General features: G+C 56.0%; 1 protein-coding gene across 4 annotated transcripts in view; it reads left to right on the plus strand.

Moving 5' to 3' along the window:
- The window catches only part of OGDH (oxoglutarate dehydrogenase), a 43,229-nt gene that overhangs the window by 19,614 nt on the left and 11,040 nt on the right, over window positions 1-12,575 (plus strand). For all 4 annotated transcript variants that reach the window (XM_053926064.1, XM_024562883.3, XM_045197395.2 and 1 more), the window contains exons 5-7: window positions 11,209-11,324; window positions 11,989-12,143; window positions 12,245-12,391. In XM_053926064.1, coding sequence (XP_053782039.1) covers window positions 11,209-11,324; window positions 11,989-12,143; window positions 12,245-12,391 — 418 coding nt within the window. The remainder of the gene's footprint in view (window positions 1-11,208; window positions 11,325-11,988; window positions 12,144-12,244; window positions 12,392-12,575) is intronic.

Raw genomic sequence — 12,575 nt, forward strand, 5'->3', positions numbered from 1 at the left:
CAACCCCCTCCCACGTGAGGGGCCCTGACCTGCCCTGTCTGAGTAAGTCAGGCACCGGTTGGCGAGGCCGGAGCACAGGCCGCGCAGCTCTGGCACTGGTGTGCGGGCTCGTTGCTGCTCTGTCTTCATTTCGCGAACAGGCCCCGGTGGCGCAGGGCTCTCTCTGCACTGCAGCCTTCTGACCACGATCCAGTAGGTTCAGGTCACAGAGGTGGCGTGAGCCGAGCCACTGTGTTCGCCGGTGTCTCCTGGACACAGAGCCTCTCTCCACCACACAGCCCGGCAGCACCCACGCCCAACGCCTTCTCGGCTCTGTGAGCCCTGCCAGAGAGGACCGGTGTGGGACACGGCCAAGCCTTCCAACAGAACAGGACGGGTGCACAGGAAGTGGGGTCCCCTCTCCCAGGGTGCCAGTTTTGTGACATCCAAGTGGACCTTTTTTCCGTGGCTGTCAGCTCTCATTAGAACTGCCTGGGGAGCCTGGGACTCTCCTCTGCCCCCCAGCTCTGGTCAGGTAGGACAGGGCCGCATCCGACGGGGATGGTGGTAACTGAGAAGGGAGCGAGGTCAGGCCTGAGGGCCCACCCGCTCCTCCACTCCCAGCTCTCGGGGCTCTGGCAGGGCCTCTGCTCTGTGGGCTCTCGCAGCCTTGCCTCCCTTCCCTTCGGGAATGGTGTCCCCAACAGCATCCCATGGTGAGGACGAACGTCATGAACCAGGGCTGCGTCCTGAGCTTGTTGGAGGAAGAGGTGCTGCTTCCTCTGGCCAGGAGCCCTCAGAACCACTCGGAGGAAGTCGGGGAACCCTCTCCCCTTTGTAGAAGAAAACCGCGTTTCTGCTCTGAGAACTTGAAGTAACGTGACATACAAGTCACGATGAGTTTTTTCTGTAGCTGCAGAAGTAGGAAGTGGTGCAGACTTGGTACGTGTCTGAGTCTGCAGGGGAGTTGGTCTTGCGTTGTCTTACCCTTGATGTGTGCAGGTCCAGAAAACTGGTCCAGCACAACCTCTCTGTCCACAGCCCTGCGCACACAGCTCCCCAGCACGTTTGCCCCTGACTCCTCCGAACGTCAGGCCTGGCTCTGCTGGATGCCTGTCTCCTCACCTGTTAGGTTGCTTTAGAACAGAGCCTGGGGGGTGCCATCTGCACAGTCTGGGCAGGGGCTGCTGGCCCTCTGGTGGAGACTGTCGGAAGCTGAGTGACAGTCCCAGGCCACAAAGGGCTGGGGGGAGGCCCAGACTCCCCCTAGCGAGCCCTGAGGACATGGTGTCGCTGTGTGCAGAAATGCCCGATTGTGGGTCTGGGGTGAGTGAATGACTGGTGTTCTCAGTCTCTGCCACGCCTCCTGGGGCTTCTCATTCTGTGGGGAAACAGGCTTGGGTGACACACACCCCCGTCTCCCCCACATTCCAGAGAATTCTCTGCTGTTGGAGAAGTACACAGCAGATGAAGGCAGCCAGTGGTCTGCATTGTGAGCAGGGCAGCTGTCCATTTCTTAAAGTGGACCATGTGGATGCTTCCCGCCGAGTTCTTGATGCTTACTGCCCAATTTGGAGAAGGCGGGGACAGGCTGGCCTAGAAACCCTCCCGGCCTGAGTCAGGTGGACAGATGGGGCATTCACAGGCTGGGTGGTCTCAAGTCTGCTGGGTGCTCCCGGGTGGAGCTTCAGGGCCCTGCGCCTGCAGAGCTGACTGTAGCTGCAGCACGATGTGGAGATAGTGGGTTTGCTGGGAACTCTGATGAAAACTTAATTAGCATTAGAGCAGCTTCTCCATTCGGTGTGGGCTCTGCCCTGTCATGCGGGCGACTGCTGGGAGCAGCGCCGTTTCTCAGAACGCAGTCATCAGGGTCAGGTTCTAGGTGCCAGGCTGCACCGCACACCCCTCCCAGAGGAGGTTTGGTACTCTCCCGTGAGCCCCTGGCACCCCGCTGTCACCTTAGCAGGAAAGCAGCCAGCTGCACGGGGGCTAGGCCTGCCCTTTGCAGCCCCACGTGCCGGCACTGACCACCGGGCCACACTGGGCCTCCTCGCCTGGTCCGGGGCCCAGAGACGGCCCCCTGCACCCCTGCCCTCCAGTCTCCTCTTCCAAGTGCAACAACTCATGCGTCCGGCTCCAGCGTGGAGGTGCCGTCCCCCGTGGTGTCTGTGCTCTCAGTGACAGAGACAGACGTGTGGCACCCAGCGACTCGCACGCGTGCAGACTGGAGGCGGGTCCCATCCTCGAGACCAGTGTGGGGTGAGCTGCTGCTCAGCAGCCAGAGAGCCGGTTTGAAGAGGCCAGACTTGGAAACAGCCAGCTGCCTACCTGGGGAAGCTCGGCCCAGGCCTTCCCTTGACAGCTGAGATGGGAACGAGAGACAATTGGTGTTCAGTTGGCTTTCATCACTGGAGAACAGTGCCTATAGCCTGGCTGCTGTGGTTGGGGAGCTGGGCTGGGCTCCCTCCAGCACACCCAGGGGCTGGCGGACCTGGGGCAGGCAGGCCTGGTGTCTGCCCCACCCCTGGTGGGCAGCAGCGCCCCCTGTGCGCAGCGGGGGGCCACGCACGCCACTGAGTTCAGGTGGTCTCCTTAGTGACAGCCAGAGTGTCTTCCGCTTTCCTTTGGTTTGTGTCTGTTGTTTGTGTTTTGTTTTTTAAAAGCCGGAAAAGTACAGCGGCACTCTATCATCTGTGCTGGCACGTCCTGTGACCCCCAGGTGCACGAGCCCTGGGCACACCATGTTTTCTCCTGCACACACACCTGTGACAGATGCAGCTCATCCTTCAGGTGCAGGGAGAGAGGGTCAGCAATGGCTTACAAGTGACTCTGACAGCATGCTGTAACAGGAGTTAGTGAACTTGGGCCCTTTCTGGTCACCGAGATGCCACGGAGTGACCAATGGGCGTGAACAGTGTCTCGAGATTCCCTCACGCTACTGAAGACAGCATGCAGTGGGAACCTTAGGAGCTGTTTATGTCTGGGGTTTCTGTTCAACATGTCTGGGTGTGGTTGGCCACAGGTGGCTGAGCCCAAAGATGAGAGGGGCTGCCAAACACGGGAAGACAAAAGCGCCCACCTTGCCCGCGCCCGGAGCAAGCGAGTGTGACCGTCTCACCCCGGTGGCTGCAGACATGAACGGACGGTGTGTTTGCAGGTGCCCGTTGGCCTATGCTGGTCTCGATTCTGAGGCCTTAAGGTGACAAGTGGAGTCTTTGTTCTCACCTTAGAGCATCCACTGGTGCAAAACCTGCACGTTCTGCCTTAGAGTCTCGGAGCTGCTGGCTCCTTGGTCTTCGCCAGGTGCTGTTGCCCACCCCCCAGAGTGGTATCCCTGCGTCCTGCGTCAGTTCTCGCCATCAGCTTCCAAGGAAGTGTTGTTCAAGGCCTTCTGTGCGCTTCCCCCAGGGCAGGAGTGACCACAGGCACGGTGACCACACGGCTACCAGAAGCCCCCCGTCCTCCAGGCCCGCGCTCCCTGGTGACTGGGTCAGTAGAAGAATGGATTCGGAGGTTTTCCCTGCAGCCAGGAGAGTGGCAGAAGGGGCAGTCCCCTGAGCATGGGGCTGTGGGTTGTGTCCTCAGGCTGAGCACCTCGGTTCTAGTTCTGCCTTGAGGGGCCTGGAAGCCACCAGAATCTTGAGAGTTCCAGTCTAGTTTCCCACCTGAGGCTCCAGGCCTAAGGAATGAGAATCCATCATCTTTTCTTTTCCTTTTCCCAAAGTGTCCAGATTGGGCATACTCCTCCCCAGGAGCCTCATGTTGGTCGCTTCCATGGGAGGGGACAGGGGTCTCAGACACTGCCCCTGTGACCTTCCCACATCTCAGGCCAGCTGGTGACCACAGTAGCCCCAACCCTGTTACCTGCCCTTTCCTCCTCTCCCCCCCCCCATGTCTGTGTCTGTGGTCTGTGCCCCCTCACTGCCGTGGCGCCGGGTGGGGGCGGGTTTCTGAACTAACTCTCACCTGTCTTTTTCCTCCTGCGCCCCCCCGCCCCTTGCTCCCCTGCTCTCAGACCTGGCCGTTTTCCAGGAGCGACTTCGAGTGCTAACAGTGGGAGGTAGGAGCCGAGTTTTCTTCCCTGCAGGGAGGACTGCCTGCCCGGGACAGGAGGGCTTCTCCCAGCATGCCCTGGGGGGGAGCCACCACCTCTGTCCAGGGTTCTGAAGTCTGTTCATTGTCTTCCCGCCACTCAGTAGTGACCCAGCAGGTAGAGCTGCTTCTCCTGCCATTTCTCTTCCATCCCGTGTCCTGGAATATCTCCACCCCCGTGTGGCTCCCTCGCTTTGCTGCGCTCCCTCGTGCTCTGGGGGCTCCCGCTGTCCGAGGTGGCTGGGACCTCGTGGCGTCTTGCATGTGCACCCCTCGCCCCCTTGTGCCAGGCCCTCAGCTGGACTCCGTGTCCTCTCAGTCCCTTCGGGGCATTTGTGACAAGACCTCCCATTTGGGCTCCCTGCGTCTGACAGGCAGCCGAGGTGCTGGTCGAGTCTTCGTGCACTGAGGAGCCCTGATGCCCTGGGTGGGGCCCCTCCGTGGGATCCAGAGTAGGGTGCTGGGGGTCCTCGGCTGTGGCCACTCACCCACCGCCAGTGCTCCTTCCATGCCAGGCGCCTCCCAGCACTCCCTTCCATCTTGCTCATCGTATCTGCGAGACTCCAGTTTTAATTAAACTTACTATTTTGAGAGAATTGCAGATTCACTGGCAGTTGCTAGAAATAACAGAGTGTGTGCCTCTCGGCCAGCTCCCCCGTGGTCACGCCTTGTCAGCCACAGTGCGTCCCAGCAGGGTGCTGCTACTGCCAGGTCTGTTCCACAGAGTCCTTCCAGACACCCACTGTGGGGACGCCGCCTTCCGTGGCCACCCCTGGTGTGACCTTCTGGCAACCACGATCTGTCCTCAGCTGTCCTTCCCAGAGGGTTAGACTAGTGCCATCGCCACACGTGACAGTGGGAATGGGCGTTTGCACAGCCTGTTTCTAGGGCTTCGCCTGCTCTGCTTCCCAGCCCTGCAGCACTCCTGCCCAGGGCGGCTTCAACCACCCACCTGGCAGGGGCCCTTGGGTTGTTTGCTTCTGGGGCTAATGGGTCATTTGCAGAGCAGGCACTTTCAGTTTTGAGGGTCCCACGGAGCTGGCTTTCCCTCTTCAGGTTGCGCTCGTGGGGTCAGGTCCCAGCGCGCGTTCCTTAGTGTTCAGACACGCTGTCCTGCGCGCTTGTCTCACAGCTTTATGGTTTTGCTTTTAAAACAGATTTTCCCATTTAAACCTATGGTCCATTTTGAGTTAATCTCTGCAAAAGATGTGGATTTAGAGGAAGGCCTTTGTTTGTTCAGGGGGGGGTTACCTACAGGTGTCTGCCGGTCCAGCCCCTGTAGCTGAACAAGTCTTCCCCTCCTTGAACTGCTTCTGCACTTGGGTCAGGGTCGGGTCTGACGTTGGGCTTGTCTGCAGTTGGGCGCTGTTCTCCCATCTGTGCGTCTGCCCCAGCCGCGTCACCCCGTGTCAGTGGCTGTGACCACTGCACTGTGTTCCCTGTCCTGGGGCCTTGGCCTCCCACACACGTTTTAGAATGAGCTGGTTTCTGTCCATGCAAAGCCCTGCTGGCCTGTGGGTAGGAATGGCGTTCAGCCCAGGGGTCAGTTCAAGGGAGAGTCGACGTCTTCACCGTGTTGTTGCTTGGCAGGCTCTGGCCCCCGTGTCTCCATTAGTCCCGTCTCCGTGTCCTCTCCTCCACTCTGGTTTCCAGCACACAGGGTCCGCACTTGTCTCGTTAGCATCCCATGGGTTTCTTCTTTTGCTTTCCAGTTTTACTGCCCACGTAGTTATCACTGACACCTAGCAATACAGGTGACGTGTGTGTGTGTGTCGCACCTATGACCGTGCTGAGCTCACTCATTCTAAGATGTTCTTTCTCATTTGGGGTCAGGATTTTCTATATAGACACTCGGGTCATCTGAAAATAGGGACGATTATTGGTTCCCTCCCGCCTCCGTGCCCTGGCTGGAGCCTCCAGCTCTGCGTTGAGTGCGTGTGGGAGATGGAGCATCCTGCCTTGTTCCTGTCTGGGGGCCGGGGTGGGGGCAGCTTGGGCTGCCATCAGCCCGTGTGCCTCAGCTGCGGGGTTCACCCAGGTGCAGGTGCTCCCTGCTGCTCCCATTTGGGGTAGTTTTTCACTGTGAACAGGTGTTGAATTTTGTTGGATGCCTTTTCTGCACCTGTTAGTGTGGTTATGTGATCTTTCTTATTTAACCTGACAGAATGGTGGATCACACTGATTGATTTCCGAATATTGAACCAACTGGGTATTGCTGGAATAAACCTCACGTGGTCATGGTATATGATTCTTTTTCAATTTCACTGCATCTGGTATGTTTTTGCATTTACATTCATGAGGGATATTGATCTGTAATTTTCTTTGGACTGTTTTTGTGTACTATTTGTATCCCAGTAACTCTAGCGTCATAAAATGAGACTTTTCCTCCTACTGTATTTTCTGGAAGAGATTGTGTACAATCCTTGTGTAAACATTTGGTAGCGTTCTCCCCCAAAACCATCTGAGTTTGGAGGTTTCTTTTTCAGGAGCTTTGATGAATTCCATTTCCTCCATATTCCTAGAGCTGTTCAGAGTCTGGGTCCTGCTGGGTGTGTGACAGCAGCTGTGTGGTTCTGGGAACGGCCCGCTGCACGGTCCCTAGTCCGTCTGCACCATCGTGCCCACAGCCCAGCGGCTCGTCCTCTGTCCGGCTCGTTGGAGGCTTGTCAGTCTGTCGAAGCACCAGCTCCCAGTGCGCTGGTTCCTCCCTCTGGTTTCCTGTCCTCCATTTGGTTGGTTTCTGCCCTCGTCTGTGTGGTTTCCTTACTTCTGATTTCTTTGCAGTCGCTCTCTTTTTCCTCCTTTTTCTGGGTCCTCACGGTGGGAGCTTAGGTACCAAGTAGAGACTTCCCCATCTCCTCCTGACACGTCCCTGTGGGAGCGGCTTCGCCGCCCGTGGACAGGGGTGCGTTGTGCGTTCCCTGTCACGCAGCCCCACACGTGCCGCAGTGCCTTTGAGACTTGCTCTTTGGCCCAGGGATTACTTAGGAGGGGGTCGTCTGGTTTCCAGAATCTGGAGGTGTTTCTCTTATCTTTCTGTCGCTGCTTTCTAGTTCGATTCCACTGTGGCCGGAGAACACACTCTGCGCCGTCTCCGTTCTGCTGCAGCTGGTGAGTGTGTGGGTTTTTCGGCCTGGTGCGTTACCTGTCTTGGCGTGGACCCTTGAAGAGAATGTAAGTCCTGCTGTCGCTGGGTGAAGTGTCCTGTAAACGTCCACTGCGGCCCACTGGTCATCCTTACTGATTGCCCGTCTAGTTTTTCGATCAGTTGGGGAGAGAGCGTGCTAAGTGTCGGACGACAACTGCGGCTTTCTCTGTCTCCTTTCAGTCTCGCAGCTTCGGGTCCCGTGTTTGCAGCCCCGTCACCTGGTGTGTGTGTGATAGGGTTGTGTGACTTCTTGGGGGACCATCCCTTTTTTATTATGTAGTGACCCTCCCTGACTCTGGTAATTCTCTCTGCTCTGACATCTACTTTATCTGACAATAACATAGCCGCTGCGGCTCGTGTTCAGTTCTGCCTACGTCGTTGTCACATTTGAAGGCAGCTTTTGTAGGCAAGCATGTAGTTGGGTCCTGTTTAGTCCACTCTGCCAATATCTGTCTTCTCATCACTGTGTCGAGGTCATTTATATTTAACGTGATGATTCCTATGTTATGGCTTAAGTCTGCTGTATTATTCTTTATTCTCTCTATGCCCCTCTTTCTCATTCCTCTGCTTCCTTTTTCATGACTTCCCATGGGTTTTTAAGCCTGTGTTTTTAAGTTCTTTTCCTTTATGTGTAGTATTTTTGACTACATCTCTGGGTCTTTAGTCTCTGTAGTGGCAGTCTCGGTGTGGCGTTATACACAGGTATGTGCCCTAGTCTCCTGCTGGAATCGTTTTACCAGGGCTCCAATGACAGCAGAGCCCTATAACTGTTTCTGTGGGGGGTTTCACCTGCAGAGTCCCCCATTCCCGCCCCCCTCTCCTCCCAGCCACCACGGATGAGAATAAGTATACCAAGGCATGATCTGCTTGGGGAGGAAAGGTGGCCGATCTCTCAAAGGAGAAGGACCCAGAGCCTTTTCCTCTGGGCTTTTATTGGGTTTAATTTGCACAGGAATACAGGTAAAGCTCACCAATCATTGTCAGGCCATAAGGATCAAACACTAGATAACATTCAAAGAAATATGAGGGCTTATTCTGAGTCAGGGTCAGATACCTAAAGGGCCCTAAAACTTTGGGGAAAGCAAGTTCATTCTGTGCTTGGGCCCTTATCATTTTTAACGGAAGTTTCACAGGATTTTATGCATTCTTTCTTAGGCCTGATTGCCCCAGGGAACCCACCCTTTCCAGCACAGGGCCACACCCACCTCCAGCATTGTTTCAGGCTTAAGTCAGGCAGGGGAAGTAAAGCAGCCAAGAGATTAGGAGACTTCTTGCAGACAGCATGAGGACTCAGGCTATGTCAAAGCCAAGGGGCAAGGATCTGTCACCCTCTTTTTCTCTAGGAGCCAGAGAAGGGGTCCTTCTCTGGGGGACCCCTTCATGACCATGCCTGTCTTAGGTTGTCCCTCCTTTGAGAAATCTTACCTGTCATTGGCTAACCAGTCATCCACCCAGGGCCAAGCAGGATGAAGTAAAAGGGGGCAGTACGGCACCCCTGCCAGGGAGATAAGTTATGTCTCCTTAGTGGCTTATGGTCCCAAGGTCTCTTTACTCAGCCTTAGCCATGGGGGTTACAGTTTCTGAAACCAGGCAGGGCGGTTCCCAACACGTTTCCTCTACATGGTGGCATCTAAAACCCCATCCACCAGTGTTACGAAACCACTCCAGCCACCAAATGTGGCTTAGAAGCCCCAAGAGAGAGGGGCAGGAGAGCCTATTGGTTTACCCTGTTCTTCTCTCCTTCCTGGTGTCTAAGGTTCCTTCTGACATCATTTCCTTTCTGTTCGGAGAACATCCTGTGGCCATCCGTTTTGGGTGACAGGTTCTCTTTGCCCTTCACCCGAGCACGTCTCCTGTTTCCTCTAGAGGATGTCGTCTGTGGACAGGGCCCTGGGGAGATGGCTCCTTTCTTCCAGCTCTCAACTCGGTGCTGCCGTCTCCAGGCTCAGGCACTTCCGAGGGGAAGTCCTCTGTCCCTTGAATTGTTTTTCTCTCCAGTTGTCATTTTACTGTGGCCACTTTGAAGAGTTTTTCTTTAATTTTCATGTGTTTAATTAGGACGTGTGTTGACTTGGGTTTCTTTGGGTTTTATCACGTGAGGTTGCTCAGCTTCCTGAATCTGTGCCATAGTCGGGAGATTTGCGGCCGTTAGTTTCCCAGCCGCCCTCTCTCTGCTCTTGCGGGGTCAGCGACCGGACGTGGGATCTCCTATCACAGTGTCGGCGTCCCCACGGCCTTCTGCCTCCACATCCAGCCCACTGTCTCTCTCCCTGTCAGTGGGTTAATTTCTCTTGTCCTGTCTTCAAGGTCACTGATCCCTTGTCCCAGTTCTGCCACCGAGCCCACCCACTGAGCTTGAACTTGGGTTATTATAGTTTGGAGTTTCAAAATTTCCTGTTTGGTTTTTCTTTGTATTTTCAGTTGTTGTTGTTGTTGTTGTTGTTGTTGTTGTTGTTGTTGTTGTTGTTGCTGCTGCTGAGTCTTAATCTTCATCCTTTGGTCTCTGTCGCATTCTGGCTGCTGCTGGAACCATGACACAGTGGCTCCTTGAGCTTCAAGTCAGACACTCCACCAGCTGCGTCCCTGTGGATTGTCTAGTTCAGTCTCACAGGTTCCTGTTCTTGTTTGAGTGATTGGTGTTTTAAACCAGAACATTTGGGGAAGGAGGGGACTGGGATTTTTGTCACCCTCTGTTTCAGCAGTGTCCTCAAAGCGCCACTCTGGGGGGAGGGCTCCCCGTACTCCCAGGTAGGGATAGGCCTCCTGGGTTGGGGTGTGGGCAGGCTCCTGACCCCCCAGAGGGGATGAAACCTTAGGGGTTGCAGGTGGGAGCACATGGCAGCACATCCGGAGGGGGGGTGGGGGTGTGGATCGAGCAGCTTCTGTCAGTGCAGCTCCGCTGCCCTCTCCTGGGCCTTTGTGGGAGCAGCTTTGGTTGGGGCTTGTCTGCACCTGGAGGAGTTCCACCTTCAGGTTCTTGGCTCCAAGTTGGGTACATGGGGCCCAGGAGGAAACCGAGGGCGCCGGCTGGTCCGCCTTCCTTCCCACCTTTCAGAGTCATCTGCCGTGTGACGTCTGAGTTCTAGCTACACCTAATGGGCAACAGGGAGGAGAGTATGTTCCACATGCCCGGAGACTGACCCTGTGGATTTGATTTCTCAAAAGACCCCACAGGAGCAGGACAGGCCTCTGTCAGGGTGGGAAGCCCACTCTGCAGTGTCCCTGACAGTTCCCCTCTGAGTCTCTGCCCTTGAGACCAGCACATGGCCTCTGAGAAGGAGCCCTTCCCTCACATCCCATCAGCTTGAGGTGCCCACGCGGCGTGGGTGCTCAGGGGTGGCCATGGCCATCAGTCAGGGGGCCCTTGGTCCGACCGAGGCCGTCGACCGTGAGTCCTCAATAGGTGAAGGGTTAGGGCTGGGCCAGGAGAGCGGGTCCAGAGCGTGCAGCCAGGGTCCCCAGGTGAAGGGACGGCTGTGTGGCCCTCGCTGTGCTGCTGCTGCCACTGCCCCCCTGCAGGCAGTGTTCGGCTGCGCTGTCCCCCAGCCCCTCACTCACCACACACGAGTGTTGCCGCCACAGGAGACTCACGGCCTGTTCTGCTCCACTTTCTCATTTTCTGCCTAAGTCCCCCCACCCCCTATCTGCTTCTCATCTGCTCTCTTCACTGACCAACATAGTGCCTTTGCAGACCAACATTGTGTGGTGTCTGTGGGGCCTTGAAATGCTTTTTTCTCTAAATTACAAATAATTGGTGCCCTGGTCTAATATATGCATATGTGAACTTTATTCTCATTTACTATGACACCCTGTAAAATTCTCAGCTTCCGTTTGTTGCTAATCTGTGTTTGTAGCAGTAAAATATTATTCATACAAATCGGAGCTTTTTATGGTTTTTCTCTTTTCTTTTCTCTCCCCTGGGGAGTCCCTCCCCCATTTCATGAACTGTGCTCCCTGTGTGGCTGTGCCCGTCTCTCCTCGCCCCGCAGGGTTCTATGGCCTGGACGAGTCCGACCTAGACAAGGTCTTCCACCTGCCGACCACCACATTCATCGGGGGGCAGGAGTCGGCACTTCCACTGCGTGAGATCATCCGGCGGCTGGAGGTGAGGGAAGCGCATGCTTGCCCGAAAAGCCGTGTTGGTGGGAAGTCTCCCAATAGGTGGGGTTTCCTTGGTCCTTCTTTTTTTTTTTTTTTTTTAATGTAAGGGAAAAGGAACTTCTTTCTCCTTTTTTTTTTAATAAATAAAAATTTATGGGTTTTCTTTTTTAAAGATTTTATTCATTTATTTTTCAGAGAGGGGATGGGAGGGGGAAAGAGAGGGAGAGAAACATCAGTGTGTGGTTGCCTCTCGTACGCCCCCTACTGGGGACCTGGCCCGAATCCCAGGCATGTGCCCTGACTGGAAATCGAACCAGCAACCCTCTGGTTCACAGGCTGGTGCTCAATCCACTGAGCCACACCAGCCAGGGCTGGTATTTCTTTTTGTAACGAACCACAAAAAGGAGAAAAGTTTCTGTGGGTTCCAGTCCCAGTGAGAGTTTGTTTCAGGTGTGAGCAGTCCTGGCCCAAACACATGAGCCCAAGCTGTATGTTCGCTCCTCCCCCCTTTCCTCTTTCCCTCCCCCTCTCTGGCCTCGGTGGGCACTAAGCCCTAGGGCACCCTCTGCATGCACACACAAGTGGCTCTGGGGCCTTTGAAGGGGAGGCCCAGGCCGTGGCTGAGCAGGCATTGACCAGCTGGTGGACACCCCCTGTGTGTGGCACAGATGGCCTACTGCCAGCACATCGGTGTGGAGTTCATGTTCATCAACGACCTGGAGCAGTGTCAGTGGATCCGCAAGAAGTTCGAGACACCCGGGGTCATGCAGTTCACCAACGAGGAGAAGCGCACCCTGCTGGCCCGGCTCGTGCGGTCCACCAGGTGGGGCTGTGCTCCGGGTGGCCTGTGGCAAGGGGGGACCCAGCCTCTCAGGAGCAGGTTGGCCCTGTGACTGCTCTTCAGGGCAGCTGGCTCCCATCCAGGTTCGAGGAGTTCCTGCAGCGCAAGTGGTCATCCGAGAAGCGCTTCGGTCTGGAAGGCTGCGAGGTGTTGATCCCTGCCCTCAAGACTATCATTGACAAGTCGAGCGAGAACGGCGTGGACTATGTGATCATGGGGATGCCGCACAGGTACCCGCCTGGCCACCCCTGCCCTCCTCGGCACCCCTGTCTCAGGTGGCCCTCACTGTGCGGTCACCATTATGCCCAAGGCCACGAGTGGTTCCAGGCGAGTGTGTTGACCTTGCGCCCGTGTTGGAGTCACAGCAGAGTGGGGCTGGCCTGAGGGAGGGCTGCTCAGTGACAGCAGCCAAGA

The sequence above is a fragment of the Desmodus rotundus genome, chromosome 6 (genome assembly GCF_022682495.2).
Source record: "Desmodus rotundus isolate HL8 chromosome 6, HLdesRot8A.1, whole genome shotgun sequence".
Lineage (NCBI taxonomy): Eukaryota > Metazoa > Chordata > Mammalia > Chiroptera > Phyllostomidae > Desmodus > Desmodus rotundus.